Below are 18,006 nucleotides of genomic sequence, written 5' to 3' on the forward strand. Positions count from 1 at the left end.
TAGAGATGGGGTGTCACCATGTTAGCCAGGATGGTCTCGATCTCCTGACCTCGTGATCCGCCCGTCTTGGCCTCCCAAGGTGCTGGGATTACAGGCTTGAGCCACCACGCCCGGCCTGTCTGAATACTTCTTTAGCTGCTGGAGGCAGCCAGGGACAGATAGATTTCTAGAATGCCGTGTTCCCAAGTCCCAGAGATGCAGCTCATTCTCCTCGTCCTGCTCTGGCCCCTTTCCAGGGCGTGGCTTCTCCAGGATGAATCACAGCCTTGAAACAAAACCTCATCCCTGTTAGAGTGCCATGTTCCTTCCCTTTCCTGTGGAGGCTGTGAAACATCTTTTGGGACCTCTTGCTCCCTTCATTCCCAGATGTTTGGAAGCTGGTGACTGGCCAGCCACGGGGGAAGTGAGGGAGGGCCAGGCTCTGTAGCACCGCCAGCCACAGGCACTGGAGGCAGGGTGACCCTGGCTGACAGGTCCCATGGGGACTTAATGACAGCTCGGGCTGCCAAGTCACTGTAGAAGGTGGGTCTTCAGAAGCCAGCCTGGGCTGGATGCAGCCCTGTGCTCTGCAGGATCTCTTGGCTGAGCTCACCATCTCTGGTGAGATGAAGTTTGTTTCTTAGGTCCTCTCAAGTAAGTGTACACCTTGGCTGGGCGCAGTGGCTCACGCCTGTAATCCCACTACTTTGGGAGGCTGAGGCGAGAGGACTGATTGAGCCCAGGAGTTCGAAGCCACCTTGGGCAACATGGCGAAACCCCATCTCTATTTAAAAAAAAAGTGGAGAAGAAAAAGAGCATACCTTGATCCTAGCTCCTGCCCCACCCAGGCCCCGGCCAGTCTGTGTCACCAGCCCAATTCCTCTACCTCCTGCTTACCCCTGCCATACCCTGGGCAGCTGAGACACACTTCTGGCTCTGACATACCCTGTTAAGGCTTCCTCTCCAACTGCTCTGTTCCTCACAGGCCCCAGGTGCTTGGCAGGAGGCAGATCCAGACTGCGTCAGTGGGACCATAGGACCCCAATGCCTGTGTGGGGAGTTCAGCAGCCCACAAACTGTTAAGAGTTATTCATGGGTGGGAAAGATACTTCTCGGCTCTTCTAGGAGACAGGATCTCTAAACCGTAAAGATCGGGCTCAAAGGGGCAGTTCACTGAAAGACATGAATTTGAGGGAGAGGCAGGAACTAGATCCCTGTTCTGGAGACAGAGCATGTTAGTTTCTCTGGAGGAAATTCTAGGTATCTGCTTGAAGCCAGCTAGAACGAAGTGGTTAGGAACACAGATGTTCTCTAGGTTTTGAGACCTCCAACCCCAAAGCACCCTCCAGACCCTCAAGGGAAAATGAGAGGTAGGGGGCACAGCGATGTGACCGGCAGGGCAAGGGGACAGCACAGCCCACGGTCCTCCCCAGTCCCGTCCTTGATGAAGATAGCGTGGCAGCCCCTGCAACATAGCAAGTCCTCACCCAGCCCAGCTAGCTGCTGTAAGCCACTGTAAGGACAGGGAATGTTTGTGCTGGTTTTACAGAACTGGCATAAAAAGCCGGGAGAGCCACCTAGAGACTGCGCTCCCTCCCTCCCTGGGTCCCTGTGCTCCTAGTGGAGGGCCAGGTTACGGTCACCCTGCCTTGGTAGTCATGATTCCACAAGGTAAACAGTCATAACAGAAAAAAAAGACCAACAGGTTTGTGTTTAAACCTGGTTCACCTGTTACGTAAGATGCATACTAAAAAGGGGAGCTTTGGTTTTTACTTGTCTTGTATTTTGCACAAATTGAAAGGAAGTGGGGCCGGGCGCAGTGGCTCACGCCTGTAATCCCAGCACTTTGGATGGCTGAGGCAGGCGGATCACGAGATCGAGACCATGGTGAAACCCCGTCTCTACTAAAGATACAAAAAATTAGCCGGGCACGGTGGCGGGCACCTGTAGTCCCAGCTACTTGGGAGGCTGAGGCAGGGGAATGGCGTGAATCCAGGAGGTGGAGCTTGCAGTGAGCCGAGATCGCGCCACTGCACTCCAGCCTGGGCGACAGAGCGAGACTCCTTCTTGGCTTATTATACCCACAGAGAGGGTTTCTAGACAGGAGCCACAGCAATGTCCCCTCTGTCCAGACAGCAGCAGAAGAGAGGGGACATTGCACATCACCAGAGACATAGCAAGGGCAGACCATGAGAACTTGGAACATTTCTCTTGGCCTTGGAGTGGAAGGGCAGACGAGGTCTTAAGGCGGCAGACAGTGATAGGGTGGTGGTAGGTGGCAGGACAGGGGCCCAGGGCCAGAGGGAAGGCTTGAACTTCCTATCTTTCTTTCACCATCTTATAGGAAAGAGGGCAGAACAGCCAAGTAAGGAGGAAGCTGTGGAAGACTGTTCTTTAAAAGTTCTTTCTTTTAAAAATTATAAAAGGCCAGGCCTGGTGTCATCTGCCTGTCGTCCTGGCTACTGAGGAGGCTGAGGCAGGAGGGTTGCTTGAGTTCAGGAGATTGAGACCAGCCTGGACAACATAGTGAGACCCCTATCTGTACAAAACAGAAAACAAAATGGGCATGGTGATGCACGCCTGTGGTCCCAGCTGCTCGGGAGGCTGAAGCTGGAGGATTGATCGAACCCAGGGGGTTGAAACTGCAGTGAGCTATGATGATGGCACTGCACTCCAGCCTGAGTGACAGAGTGAGACTTAAAAATCAAACAGGGCCGGGCGTGGTGGCTCAAGGCTATAATCCCAGCACTTTGGGAAGTCGAGGCAGGCAGATTGCCTGAGGCCAGGAGTTTGAGACCAGCCTGGCCAACATGGCAAAACCACTTTTCTACTAAAAATACAAAAGTGGCTGGGTATGGTGGGTCACGCTTGTAATCCCAGCAGTCTGGGAGGCTGAGGCAGGCAGATCACTTGAGGTCTTGGGAGGCTGAGGCAGGAGAATCCCTTGAACCCGGGAGGTGGAGGTTGCAGTAAGCTGAGATCACACCATTGGACTCCAGCCTGGGCGACGGGGCGAGACTCCGTCTCAAAAAAAAAAAAAAAAAAAAAAAACCAAAAAATTAGCTGGGAGCGCTGGCACATGCTTGTAGTCCCATCTACTCAGGAAGCTGAGGAAGCAGAATTGCTTGAACCTGGGAGGCAGAGGTGGAGGTTGCAGTGAGCCAAGATAGCACCACTGCACTCCAGCCTGGGCAACAGAGTGAGACCCTGTCTCAAAAATAATAATTAAAGTAAATAAATAAAAATGTATACAGTAAAAAAAATGAGTTAAGCCCCCAGAGTTACTCTGAGAGTAACTTTTTTTTTTTGAGACAGAGTCTTAGTTCTGTCACCCAGGCTGGAGTGCGGTGGTGCAATCTCGGCTCACTGCAGTCTCTGCCTCAGGGTTCAAGCACATCTCCTGCCTCAGCTTCCCAGATTGCTGGGATTAAAGGTACATGCCACCATGCCAGGCTAATTTTGTATTTTTTTTTCCTAGTAAAGATGGGGTTTCACCATGTTGGCTAAGGCTGGTCCCGAATTCCAGGCCTCAAAGCAGTCCATCTACCTTGGCCTCCCAAAGTGCTGGGATTACAGGTGTGAACCACGACACTTGGCCTGTTTGATTGATTCTAGTGTTACTATTGTAAATAATTCTGCAGTGAATATCCTCATATACATCTTTGCACACTTATGTAACCATTTTTTTTCTTTTTTGAGATGGAGTCTCGCTCTGTCACCCAGGCTGGAGTGCAGTGGCCCGATCTCGGCTCACTGCAAGCTCCACCTCCCGGGTTCGCACCATTCTTCTGCTTCAGCCTCCCGAGTAGCTTCAGCCTCCCGAGTAGCTGGGACTACAGGCGTCTGCCAGCACACCCGGCTAATTTTTTGTATTTTTAGTAGAGACGGGGTTTCACCGTGTTAGCCAGGATGGTCTCGATCTCTTGACCTCGTGATCCGCCCACCTTGGCCTCCCAAACTGCTGGGATTACAGGTGTGAGCCACCATGCCTGGCCATAACCATTTTTGTAGGTTAGATTTCTAGCAATGGAATTGCTTGGTTGGAGTATACACCCGTTTGCATTTTTGATGGATGGCTTCGAACTGTCCTCTAAGAATCTTGTACCAGTTTCCACGGCAGTTGATTCTCATGTCACCCTCTTGTCCCTGCAGGATGAATCAGGCGCCAACTGTGGGCTTTGAGCAGGATGTTGGCAGCCGAACCACCCACCATTTCATGTACCCTGAGAGTGCCAAGAACCTGCCCGCCAACGTCAGCTTCGTGCTGGTGCCCTTCAAGGCCCTGGACCTTCTGTGGATCGCCAGCGCCCTGTCCACGGGGCAGATCCGATTGTGAGCCTCTTGCTGGCCTGGGTAGAATATGGGTGACAGGACCACCTTGGGCAGAGTCTTCCTAGGGGTCAGATTGTAGAATTCCTTTCATTGAATGTTTTGGCCAAGAGGAGCTGATGAGAAGGGAGGGCCTAAGATGGTGGGTGAGCTGAAGGCACAGCTTGCTCTATGTCACCTTCTGCGTGGTGACATGTAGCATACTGATGGTGGAAAGATGAGGAAGGACCATCTGTTTTTTTTTTTGAGACAGAATTTCACTCTTGTTGCCCAGGCTGGAGTGCAATGGCGCCATCTTGGCTCACTGCAACATCCGCCTCCCGGGTTCAAGCGATTCTCCTGCCTCAGCCTCCTGAGTAGCTGGGATTACAGGGATGCGCCACCACGCCCGGCTAATTTTGTATTTTTGGTAGAGACAGGTTTCTTCATGTTGGTCAGGCTGGTCTCCAACTCCTGACGTCAGGTGGTCTTCCTACCTCGGGCTCCCACAGTGCTGGGATTAGAGGAGTAAGCCACCACGCCTGACCAGACCGTCTGATTTTGGTCTCCTTTCTGGGTGATAGCTCCTGACTGAGGAAGCTCTGCCTTCTGAGGACTTTCTTTGGGGGCAGTCATTCCATCATAGCTGGGAACCATGGGAAATCTAGTTCGCAAAGTATATTTTTTAGCAGCTTTATCAAGATAAGATTCACATCCCATACATCTCACCTATTTAATGTGTACAATCCGGTAACTTCTTATATATTCAGAGTTGTATAACCACAACTACAGTTAATTTTAATTTTTTTTAATTTTAATTATTTTTTTGAGATGGAGTCTCACTGTATCACCCAGGCTGGAGTGAAGTGGCTCAATCTTGGCTCACTGCAACCTCTACCTCCTGGGTTTAAGGGATTCTTGTGCCTCAGCTTCCTGAGTAGCTGGAATTACATACCACCATGCCTGGCTAATTTTTGTATTTTTAGTAGATAATGGTGTTTTGTCATGTTAGCCAGGTTGGTCTCAAACTCCTGACATCAAGCGATCCACCTATCTCAGGCTCCCAGTGTGTTGAGATTACAGGCATGAGCCACCACATCTGGCCCACAATTACTTTTTTTTTTTTTAAACAGAGTCTCACTCTGTTGCCCAGACTGGAGTGCAGTGGTACAATCTCAGCTCACTGTAACATCCGTCTCGCAGGTTCAAGCGATTCTCCTGCCTCGGCCTCCCGAGTCGCTGGGATTACAGGCATATGTCACCACGGACCTGGTTAATTTTTGTATTTTTAGTAGAGATGGGGTTTCGTCATGTTGGCCAGGCTGGTCTCGAACTCCTGACCTCAGATGATCTGCTCACCTCAGCCTCCCGAAGTGCTGGGATTACAGGGTATGAGCCACCACACCCAGCCCCGCAATTAATTTTAAAACATTTTCATGGCTGGGCACTGTGGCTCACACCTGTAATCCCAGCACCTTGGGAGGCTGATGCAGGCAGATCACGAGGTCAAGAGATCGAGACCATCCTGACCAACATGGTGAAACCCCGTCTCTACTAAAAATACCGAGGCAGGTGGATTATGAGGTCAGGAGTTCGAGACCAGCCTGGCCCACATGATGAACCCTTGTCTCTACTAAAAATTCAAAAATTAGCTAGGCGTGATGGCATGCACCTGTAATCCCAGCTACTCAGGAGGCTGAGAAAGGAGAATCGCTTGAGCTCGGGAGGTGGAGGTTGCAGTGAGCCGAGATCACGCCACTGCACTCCAGCCTGGGCAACAAGAGGAAAACTCTGTCTCAAAAAAAATAAAATAAATTTGTTGGCCAGGTGCAGTGGCTCACACCTGTAATCCCAGCACTTTGGGAGGCTGATGCAGGCAGATCACGAGGTCAAGAGGTTGAGACCATCCTGGCCAACATGGTGAAACCCCGTCTCTACTAAAAATATAAAAAATAGCTGGGAGTGGTGGCGGGCGCCTGTAGTCCCAGCTACTCAGGAGGCTGAGGCAGGAGAATCGCTTGAACCTGGGAGGCAGAGGTTACAGTGAGATGAGATTGTGCCACTGCACTCCAGCCTGACAACAGAGACTCCGTCTCAAAAAAAAAAAAAAACAAACAAAAACATTTTCATGTTCTGCTGGATGCAGTGGCTCACGCCTGTAATCCCAGCACTCTAGGAGGCCAAGGAGGGGGGATTGTTTGAGCCCGAGTTTGAGACCACCTTGGGCAACATGGCGAAACTGTCTCTAGAAAATACAAAAATTAGCCAGACATGGTGGCACACTCCTGTAGTCCTAGCCACTTGAGAATGAGGTGGGAGGGTCGGATCGCTTGAACCTGGGAGGCAGAGGTTGCAGTGTGCTCAGATTGTGCCACTGTACTCCAGCCTGGGCAACAAAGCGAGGCTCTGCCTGAAAAAAAAAAAAAAAAAAAAAAAAAAGTTTTCATGTTCTAAGGGTCTTTAATCTAAAGATAAAAATCTGAAGATACCCCTGGGTCCCTAAGCCATCACTCCCTACTCCTCCCACCCCAGCCCTAGGCAACCATTAATCCACTCTGTCTCACCATGTATTTTTGTTTTGTGGTAAAATATACACAATATAACATTTACCATTTTAACTATTTTTAAGTGTAAAGCTCAGTAACGTTAAGTATATCCACATTATTGTATGGCCATCACCACTCTCCATTTCTAGAACGTTTTCATTATCCCAAACGGAAACTGTACACATTAAACACTAACTCTCCATTTTCCTCTCAGCCCCAGGTAACCTTATTCTACTTTGTGTCTCTATGATTTAACTAGTCTTGTTTGTTTCTTTGTTTGTTTGTTTTTGGAGATGGAGTCTCACTCTGTCGTGCAGTCTGGAGTGCAGTGGTGCCATCTCGGCTCACTGCAACCTCCGCTTCCTGGGTTCAAGCGATTCTCCTGTCTCAGCCTCCCAAGTAGCTGAGAGTACAGGCAAGCGCCGCCACGCCCAGCTGATTTTTTTGTATTTTTAGTAGAGACAGGGTTTCACCATGTTAGCTAGGATGGTCTGTATCTCCTGACCTCGTGATCCGCCCACCTCAGCCTCCCAAAGTGTTGGGATTACAGGCATGAGCCACCGCGCCTGGCCTGTTTGTTTTTGAGCCTGAGTCTTGCTCTGTTGCCCAGGCTATAGCGCAATGGCATGATCTCGGCTCACTGCAACCTCTGCCTCCCAGATTCAAGCAATTGTCATGCCTCAGCCTCACCAGTAGCTGGGACTACAGGCATGGGCCACCACGCCCAGCTAATTTTTGTGTTTTTTTTTTTTTGAGATGGAGTCTCACTCTGTCGCCCAAGCTGGAGTGCAGTGGCGCGATCTCGGCTCACTGCAAGCTCCGCCTCCCGGGTTCACGCCATTCTCCCACCTCAGCCTCCCGAGTAGCTGGGACTACAGGCGCCCGCCACCACGCCCGGCTAATTTTTTGTATTTTTAGTAGAGACGGGGGTTTCACCATGTTAACCAGGATGGTCTCGATCTCCTGACCTCATGATCCGCCCACCTCAGCCTCTCGAAGTGCTGGGATTACAGGCGTGAGCCACTGCGCCCGGTCGATTTTTGTGTTTTTACTAGAGATGGGGGTTTCACCACATTGTCCAGGCTGGTCTCGAACTCCTGACCTCAGGTGATCCACCCAACTTGGCCTCCCAAAGTGCTGGGATTATAGGCGTGAGCCACCACACCCGGCCTGATTTGACTGTTCTTTATGCCTCATGTAAGTGGGATCATAACAGTATTTGTCCTTTTGTCTGGCTTACTTTACTTAGCATAATGTCCTCATAGTTCATCTATGTTGTAGCGTGTGTCAGAATTTCCTGTTTTTTGAAGGCTGAATACTACGCCAATGTAGGGATATACCCATTTTGTTTATCTGTTTATCCTTCAAGGACACTTGATTTGTGTTCTACCTTTTGGGTATCGTCACCATGTATTTTATAAACACAGAAGTAATGAATTACAGTTTCCTGACTTTAGGATGTTCATTATCTCATGTCTGGGAGACCTGAGGGCTAAAATGGGTGCAGGAGGGTTGAAGTACCATAGACACTCAGAGAAGGGCATGTAGGTTCCGGGGGCCATGGCTGGCTACAGGGAGCTGTGGTCTGGGAAGCCTGAGGGGAGTGGATCAAGAGCAGGGGTGAGAGCAGAGACATGGTGGATTTGAGATGATTGCCAGCTCTAATGGAGCACAGAGCTAGGGGAAGAAGGTTGGGGCTGGACTAGGGACGGCCCCATTGCTTGCCTAAAACATCCCCATTTTATCTTGGATGCCATGGGGAGCATTGAAGGCTTTGGAGCAAGGCATGGCAGTGATGAACAAGCCATGGGAGAGCAGTCCAGAAGCAGAGCAGTCTGGAAGTTGTGGGGCTGACATTGCTCAGGCCTGGCATGGGGGGGCATCCCTAGGACCCATGGGGCCACCTGAAATTTTATCTTTTCTTCCTTTCCCTTCTCCTTTCCTTTCTCCCCTCCCCCTCCTCTCCTTTTTTTTTTTTTTTTTTTTGGACAGAGTCTCACTCTGTCACCCAGGCTGGAATGCAGTGGTGTGATCTTGGCTCACTGAAAACTCAGCCTCCCAAGTAGCTGGGATAACAGCCGTGCTCCACCAAGCCCAGCTAATTTTTTTTTTTTTTTTTTTTTTTTAGTAGAGATGGGGTTTCACCATGTTGGTCAGGCTGGCCTCAAACTCCTGGCCTCAGGTGATCCACCTGCCTCGGCCTCCCAAAGTGCTGGGATTATAGGCATGAGCCACCGCGCCTGGCCTGAAATGTTACAGTTCTTTCTATTATTTGCTTACAGCACCTACGCCCCAGTGAAGTCCTTCCTTCGAGTGGATAAAGAAAAGGTAAGCTCCCCACTTCCTCCCCACCTCAGTGGAAACAGTGCTGGTCCAGCCTGTGCGCCTGGTCCTGTAGCTCAAGTGTTCCATTTCCCCTCCAGAACCTCAGGGTCCCCATCTGCCCAGATGCCTGACCCCAGCAGGTGCCACATGATTCAGGAGACACATGCACAGGTCTGCTGACAGGCATAGACAAGTAGAAGCCGCTCAGTCTAGCCTGAATCTCTGCCCCTAAACCCCTCATATACCTGTCATCTCTTCTCCTCCCAGGTCCAGATCTACAACCCAGCCTTCTTCAAGTATATCCATGACCGGTGGACAGAGCATCATGGGCGGTACCCTTCCACAGGGATGCTGGTGCTCTTCTTTGCCCTGCATGTGTGTGATGAGGTGGGTAGGCCCGTGGTGTGGGTGGTGGGAACCCATGGAACAGAGGAGTGCAGGCCTTCTGGGGTCTTAGTAGGCTGAGGAATGTGCTTCTGTAGGCAGAATTCATGTGGCCTTGGTTTTCTCCATCTCTAGGCTATAAAGTATAGCTATGCCTTTCCCAAATGTTTCTGCTTTCATGATTCTACTAAATCCAGAATCTCTTCATTAAAGAGTTAAGTTATTGACCCCATGGTGGCTGACGCCTGTAATCCCAGCACTTTGGGAGGCTGAGGTGGGCGGATTACTTGAGGTCAAGAGTTCGAGACCAAACTGGCCAACATGGTGAAGCCCCATCTCTAGTAAAAATACAAAAAATTAGCCAGGCGTAGTGGGGCATGCCTGTCATCTCAGCTGCTCGGGAGGCTGAGGCAGGAGAATCACGTGAACCCAGGAAGTGTAGGTTGCAGTGAGCCGAGATAGCAGCATTTTACTCTAGCCTGGGTGACAGAATGAGACGCCGTCTTGAAAAAGAAAACAACAACAACAAAACATAAATAGAATGGAGAGTGTATGTAGTTGAATTCCATCTGCACGGCTGCCCCCACCAGCTCTGATCCCCAGGCCTACTTCGTGTAAAAATGGAGCTTAGTCGTTCAGAGAACCTGTTCCACCAGTGACCAGGGCTGCCCTGCCACGAAGAGCAAGAGCTGAGGCCCAGCACGCCCACGTTGCCGGCAAGTGCTTCATTGAGTGGTGCTGATCAAAGTACTTCATTTAAAAAGGAAAAAAAAAAAAAAAAGGAATTAGCAAGGGCTGCAGAGGAAGGACAACTGCAAAGGGCAGGTGGTGTCCCCATGTGAGTCCATGTCCTTAGGCCAGGCCAGGCCTGGAGCCTCCCGCTCCCATCTCCTCCCTGTCATCCCGAGCCCGCCCCGCGCTGTCCTCTGGGTCACCGCCTGGGGTGACGCTGCGCTGCGCTTCCCCGCAGGTGAACGTGTACGGGTTCGGGGCCGACAGCCGGGGCAACTGGCACCACTACTGGGAGAACAACCGGTACGCGGGTGAGTTCCGGAAGACTGGCGTGCACGACGCGGACTTCGAGGCCCATATCATCGATATGCTCGCCAAGGCCAGCAAAATCGAAGTCTACCGGGGCAACTGAGCGGGGCCTCACCGCGACCCTCCCGGCCCATCTGTTAGGGATCCGGGACCCGCAACCCACAACCCAGGACCAATCATGCTGCAGGCCAGGGGGCGTGCGCTGCGCCCCGCCAATCACGAGACTGGGGACCGGCCGGGCCTGGCACTAATCTGCGCCGCGGTCGGGCGGAGCTTCTGTTTCTCCCAGCCAATCATGCGACTCAAGGAGAACTGGCGCTGTGTCCAGTCTCCTCCAATCAATGGCCTTCGGGGGCGGGCCGGCGGCCGCTGAATCCCCACTCCCTCATACTTTGGGTTAGGGTTTTCTTTCACGCTTTCTGAGGAGGAGAGCATGGCGCAGGCCTCTGCGAAGCACTTCCCTCACGCTCGGCCGGAGGAGCGTCTCCGTCGCTGGCTAGACCCGGAGGAGAACGGGCGGTCGCTGCTTGCGTCAGGAGAGGTGGCCGCCCGGCCCCTTTCCCCGCCTGCCCGGATGGGTGCGTGCAGACCCACCAAAGAAAAGCGGTCGCTGCGGGGCTCAGGGCTTGGGACCCCCCCAGTCCCACCTCGGCCGCGCTGTGGGACGGCCGCGCCCCCAGGGCCACCTGCGTCTCCAGGAAGCTGGGAGTGGTGTCCCCTGCGGGGTGGGGTGCTCCCAGGCCGAACTCCGGACAGGTGGAGGGGACAGGGCAGGGCTCGAGGAAGTCCTGTCCCCTCCAGTGCAAGGTGCTCTCACGTGTGCCCTCTGCTCTCCCGTTCACCCGCAGCCTTCTCAGCGCCTCTCCCTGGGCCCGCGGCCGCCTCACCAGCCTGTTGCTCTGGAAAAAAGTCCACTGTCCCCGATGCCATCCCTACACCACCGCCCCCCCTCCCCCGTTTTCGGCGGGCTCTGGGGAGGGGGCTGCACGGCGGAAGGAGGCTGGCGATGGGCCCAGCTGCCTGTTGCATGCACCTCCTCCTCCACCCATAGCCTCTTGCCTGGGGGTGAGTTAGCCTGGGGCTGATACTTTGGTTAAGCTGAAGCTGCCGAGGGTGGCCGACCCGCAGATTCTTTGCAAATTCTGAGCTGGCAGAGCCCGCAGCCCGGAGCCGGCCCGGGAAGAGGAGACTTACACGCTGCAGGCCGCCTCCATCTCTCACTTAGAAGGGCTGGGAAGCTCGCGGCCGGGGTTCCACCTGGAAGCTGCTTGCATGGCTGAACCCAGCTTAGTTCCCTAGCGGGGCTGCTGGTGGAATTCTCCCCCTTCGAGGCTGGGGAGGTTTAGGAGGGGGAAGGCTTCTGTGAAGCTCTCAAACCACTAATAGAGCCCCCTCCCCAACAGTGACGGCGCAGATGCTCCCTCTTTTTAGTTGACACCACCAGGCAGCCTCCTGGTTGTTGGTAGGTTCCTGCAGCTGGCTGGGGGAACAGGGACCGGCAGGGAACTTTGTTAGGGGAGGAGGGTTGGGATGGGCAGTGGGCCCTGAAAGTTAATATATTCGAACCTAGCTCGAGTGTCGTTCTTTCCAATTCCGAAAGTAGGAAGAGTAAAAATAGGGGTGATTGGGGTGAGGCTAGAATGCCTCTCTCAGGGCGCCCCCCTCCCCTACCGTTTTAGAGAGCCAGGCCCCAGCCAGTCTTGTCACTCCCGTCTCAGTGCTTCCTGAAGAGGCTGTTTTGAGTGTTGAAAAGATGAAAATGCAATTATGCCAAACAGTATTGAGCAGAATAATTTATTTCTTTTTTCTTTTTCTTTTGCTTTAAATCATGAATCCCGCCAGGCAGAATAATTTATTTCTTTTTTCTTTTTCTTTTGCTTTAAATCATGAATCCCGCCAGGCATGGTGGCTTACACCTGTCATGCCAGTACTTTGGGAGGCCGAGGCGGGTGGAGTACTTAATACTAAGGTCAGGAGTTCTAGACCAGTCTGGCCAACATGGTGAAACCCCGTCTCTACCAAAAAAAAATATATATATATATACACACACACACACACACAAATTAGCCGGGCATGGTGGTGCGCTCCTGTAATCCCAGCTACTTGGAAGGCTGAGGCAGGAGAATCCCTTGAACCCAGGAGGCAAAGGTTGCAGTGAGCCGAGATTGTGCCACTGCACTCCAGCCTGGGTGACAGAGCGAGACCCTGTCTCAAAAAAAATTAAATAAATCACGAATCCCCATCCTGAAAGAGGTAGGTCCCAGCATCCAGCCAGATCTTTTCTGCAATAGTAATTTAAACAAACTTGTTTATTTCCTTCCCTTTGTCGTTCTGAATTAAAAGGAGCAAAAAACTGTCTAGTCCTTCATTGTTCTGAAATGGGCACGATGGTGGGAAGAAGGCAGCTCTCATAGGGTAGCTGTGACTGGTAATGGCTGAGAATGCTGGGGGATATGTGAGGAGCAAGATGACTTCCAGACACCCTCCCCGCCCCCTTATACAACAGGCACCTCATTCCTGGACTCTGCTGTCCAAGACACTGAAGTCTGAGCGGGTACAAGCATTTTGGTTAAAAATCAGCTCATTGTCGCCTCTTGAGTTCCCGCCAAGAGAGGAGCTCATTGGAAAGAATTCCGGGTAGCATCTCCTTGCAGTGGCTGTCCTGTAACCACTTTGGCCTCTATCAACATGATGTCTCCAGGTCTCCATCAGGCTACAATGCATTTGGGTGGTCACAGGCTGGGCTGTCCCCACCTCTCAGGGAAGTGCATCTAAGTCAGGTTTGCCCCTCTGGCACAGCCCTGCCTCCACAGCCCCACTTCCACCATGCCACAGGCAACCTGCATTTTTTTTTATTTGATTTATTTATTTATTGAGACAGTCTTGCTCTGTTGCCCAGGCTGGAGTCCAGTGGTGCTATCTCGGCTCACTGCAACTTCCATCTCCCAGGTTCAAGTGATTCTCCTCAGCCTCCTGAGTAGCTGGGATTACAGGCGCCTGCCACCACGCCTGGCTAATTTTTATACTTTTTAGTAGAGACAGGGATCGCTTCTCGGCCTTTTGGCTAAGATCAAGTGTAGTAGAGACAGGGTTTCGCCATGCTGGCCAAGCTGGTCTCAGACTCCTGACCTCAGGTGATCCACTCGCCTCAGCCTCCTAAAGTGCTGGGATTACAGGTATGAGCCACTGTGCCTGGCCCCAGCTGAGTCTTAAGGCCCAGTGGAAGACAGTGTGTACCACAGCCTGTCTGCGAACCTGCCAAGATCTGTTTCTTGTCCTGCGTATCCCTCAAAACTGACTGCCTTATGCTGCAATTGGTCGGCGAGCACACCAAGTGCCAGACCAGAACACGGAGTCCCACATCATCTCATCCTTTTAAAATTTCCTGTTGGCCAAGCACTGTGTCGTTTTGACCCAGCAAGGATACCAAGGAAGTGGTTCTAGTGTAGCGTACCCCACTGTCACCTCTCTCTGAGAACCACCACCACTGAGCTTTTCAGAGATGCCGGTGCCCTCTCATGAATGCATGCATGTTTGTAATTTTTCTTTTTTTTAATTTGAGACGGGGTTTCACTCTAGTCACCCAAGCTGGAGTGCAATGGCGTGATCTCGGTTCATCCCAACCTCCACCTCCCGGGTTCAAGCGATTCTCCTGCTTCAGCCTCCCGAGTAGCTGGGATTACAGGCATGCACCACCATGCCCAGCTAATTGCATATTTTTAGTAGAGACGGATTTTCTCCATGTTGGTCAGGCTGGTCTTGAACTCCAGACCTCTGGTGATCTGCCCGCCTCGGCCTCCCAAAGTGGTGGGATTACAGGTGTGAGCCACTGTGCCTGGCCACTTTTTTTTTTTTTTTTTTTGAGACTGATTCTCACTGTCGCCCAGGCTGAAGTGCAGTGGCGGGAATCTCGGCTGATTGTAAGCTCCGCCTCCCGGGTTCACACCATTCTCCTGCCTCAGCCTCCCAAGTAGCTGGGACTACAGGCACCCGCCACGACCCCCGGCTAATTTTTTTGTATTTTTAGTAGAGACCACGTTTGCCAGGATGGTCTTGATCTTCTGACCTCGTCATCTGCCCGTGTCAGCCTCCCAGTGTTGGGATTACAGGCATGAGCCACTGTGCCCGGGACTTTTTTTTTTTTTTTCTCAAACAGACAGGGTCTCCTGTCACCCAGACTGGTACAGAGCTCACTGCAGCTTCAAAAACTCCTGGATTCAAGTGATCCTCCCACCTCAGCCTCCAGAGCAGCTGGAGCCCGGCTAAAAAAATTTTTAAAAAATATTTTATGGCCAGGCATGGTGGCTTATGCCTGTAATCTTAGCATTTTGGGAGGCTGAGGTGGGTGGATCACGAGGTCAGGAGTTCAAGATCAGCCTGGCCAAGATGGCGAAACCCCATCTCTACTGAAAATACAAAAAAATTAGCCGGGCGTGGTGGTGGGCGGCTGTGATCCCAGCTACTTGGGAGACTGAAGCAGAGAATTGTTTGAACCTGGGAGGTAACGGTTGTAGTGAGCCGAGATCGAGCCACTGTACTCCAGCCTGAGCAACAGAGTAAGACTCCATCTCAAAAAAAAAAAAATTATTTTACCTATCCACAGGCAGCAGGAAGTACCTTCTGTGACTGGCAAGGTCAGATGCATCATTCCTTGCTAGGCGAAGGGAAGGTAAAATACTGAAACTATATTTTTAAAAATAAAAGTATTCCCTTTTGAGTGTGAATTAAGAATCAATGCGCCTTCTCACTACTCTTGTGAAAAAAATCACAGCTCCTGCAGCAAGTCTATGCCTGGGTAACAACAAACCCACAAAATCCGAGAAAAGGTCCCCCTCTCCCGCCTGTGAGGCTTGCGGAGCAGTATGTATCTGGGCCAGCCTGGCCCTCAGTGTGGAGTTAACGTCTTTCCTCTAACAACTGTTTGTGCTGCTGAGAACAGCACAGACTCTCTGGCAGCCTGGTTCTCTCCAGGGGGAAGCTTGTGAAGCAGAAGAAACATATGGCATCTGCACTCAGGGCGCCCAGTTCCATCCGGCCTCCCTATAAAATGACTTTGCCTTTCCTTTTTTAAAATTACAAAAATAATTCAACCAATACATAAACATGTGAAGTGAATCACGGAGGGCCTTCCTGCAATATCTTTTTTGTGCCCACCATTTGTCATGGAATGGGTAAAGGGGACCACAGAGGGAAGAGACGCTGCCCCCTCGTGGGGCCATGGCAGTCCCCTGGGCTGCGTCTCCGCAGTGCTTCCTGTGAAACGCTGTTACCACAGGCACCGCACTGGAGACCATGAAAGGCAAGAGTTTGACATCTCAGCTATCTTTGCTATAAATAGAAATAAATAAACCTTAACTAAGGCTTGAGTACACTTAGGCCGGACACGGTGGCTCACGCCTGTAACCCCAGCACTCTAACCCCAGCACTCTGGGAGGCTGAGGTGGGTGGGTTATGAGGTCAGGAGTTTGAGACCAGCCTGGCCAACGTGGTGAAACCCCATCTCTACTAAAAATACAAAATTAGCCCAGTGTGGTGGCAAATGCCTGTAATCCCAGTTACTTGGGAGACTGAGGCAGGAGAATCGCTTGAGCCTGAGAGACAGAGGTTGTAGTGAGCCGAGATCGCACCACTGCACTCCGGCCTGGGCAACGAGAGCCAAACTCCGTCTCACAATAACAATAATAGTAATAATAAAGTGGTGAGACAAGAACTGGCAGCTTCCCAACAGAAAAGATTTTCCAAGAAACTGAATGTTTGCCAAGCCTCACTCAGTCAAAATTGAAAAAACAATGACATAATCTGTTGGCAAAGTTTTAAACATTGATTATAGTGTTGGCAAGCATGTAAGATAATATGTATTTCTGTATCACAGTAACATAAATTGCTAAAAACCTTTTGGCAAGTGTAAATGGCAATGAATTAAAACTTTAAATGTCCCTACTCTTTGACCCAACAATTCTACTTCCAGGAATAATAGCCTGAAGTGATTTTCACCAACGCTCAAAAATAAGAGGTTGGGCACGGTGGCTCATGCCTGTAATCCTAGCACTTTGGGAGGCCCAGGTGGGCGGACTGCTTAAGCTCAGGAGTTCAAAACCAGCCTGGACAGCATGGTGAGACCCCATCTCTACGAAAATTAGCCGGGTGTGGTGGTGTAGGCCTAAAGTCCCATCTACTTGGAGGGGTGAGGCAGGAGGGTCACTTGAGACTGGGTCGAGGTTGCAGTGAACTGAGATCATGTCACTGTGTTCCAGCCTGGGTGACAAAAGTGAGAGCTGGTCTCAAAAAAAAAAAAAAAAAAACAAACAAACAAACAAAGATGTTCAGGCTGGGTTAAGGGCCCATGCCTACAATCCCAACTACTTGGGAGGTTGAGGTAGGAGGATCGCTTGAGCCCAGTAGTTTGAGACCAGACTGGGCAACATAGTGACGCTCCATCTCTACAAAAATAAATCTTTTTTAAAAAAGATGTTCAGGCCAGGCGCAGTAGCTCCCACCTGTAATCCTAGCACTTTTGGAGACTGAGGTGGGCAGATCACGAGGTCAGGAATTTGAGACCAGTCTGACCAACATGGTGAAACCCCGTCTCTACTAAAAATACAAAAATTACCCGGGCGTAGTGGCATGCACCTGCAATCCCAGCTACTCAGGAGGCTAAGGCAGGAGAATCGCTTGAACCTGGGAGGTGGAGGTTGCAGTGAGCCAAGATCACACCACGGCATTCCAGCCTGGGCGAGAGAGTGAGACTCCGTCTCAAAAAAAAAACAAAAAAAAGATGTTCAGCCAGGCATGACGGCACACACCTATAATCCTAGCACTTTGGGAGGCCAGGAGGGGCAGGCAGCTCATCTGAGGTCAGTTCGAGACCAGCCTGGCCAACATGGCGAAACCCCATCTCTACTGAAAATATAAAAATTAGCCGGGCATGGTGGCATGAGCCTGTAATCCCAGCTACTTGGGGAGGCTGAGGCAAGAGAATTGCTTGAAGCTGGGAGCAGAAAGTTGCAGTGAGCCAAGATCACACCACTGCACTCCAGGCCAGAGTGACACTCTGTCTCAAAAAAAAAAAAAAAAAAAAGTTCATTGTAGTAATGTGGGTAACAGCCACGCACTGGAAATCCCCCATGCCTGCCACTAGAGGAACCAGGAGATAAATGCTGGGACAGCTCCATGCTGAAAGGACGGCGGATGGTATTTCCAGAGCAAGGAAGATGTGTGTATATTGGACCTTCAACATGTCTAACACATGCTGATCAGTGAAAGCAGGTTGCATAGTAGTGTGAATAGAATGTTCCCATTTTTGTAAAAGAAAAATGGGTTTATGCAAATAAAAGGCAATATGGTAGAATATTCACCAAGCTGCCAGGAATCAGGATCCCAGAGGAGTAGGGATAGAGGGCACTCTCACTTTATATACACACAC

General features: G+C 51.2%; 1 protein-coding gene across 4 annotated transcripts in view; it reads left to right on the forward strand.

The window, feature by feature from the left end:
• The window catches only part of ST3GAL2 (ST3 beta-galactoside alpha-2,3-sialyltransferase 2), a 66,905-nt gene extending 54,542 nt beyond the window's left edge, over positions 1-12,363 (forward strand). For 3 of the 4 annotated variants that reach the window (XM_023210386.3, XM_023210388.2, XM_023210387.3), the window contains exons 4-7: positions 4,132-4,311; positions 9,116-9,161; positions 9,426-9,545; positions 10,513-12,363. In XM_023210386.3, the coding sequence (XP_023066154.1) occupies positions 4,132-4,311; positions 9,116-9,161; positions 9,426-9,545; positions 10,513-10,686 (520 nt within the window). In that variant the 3' untranslated portion in view covers positions 10,687-12,363. The remainder of the gene's footprint in view (positions 1-4,131; positions 4,312-9,115; positions 9,162-9,425; positions 9,546-10,512) is intronic. The other variant, XM_023210389.3, reaches the window with a different exon arrangement.
• Positions 12,364-18,006: the final 5,643 nt, after the last annotated feature.

This window comes from Piliocolobus tephrosceles, chromosome 17 (genome assembly GCF_002776525.5).
Source record: "Piliocolobus tephrosceles isolate RC106 chromosome 17, ASM277652v3, whole genome shotgun sequence".
Classification (NCBI taxonomy): domain Eukaryota; kingdom Metazoa; phylum Chordata; class Mammalia; order Primates; family Cercopithecidae; genus Piliocolobus; species Piliocolobus tephrosceles.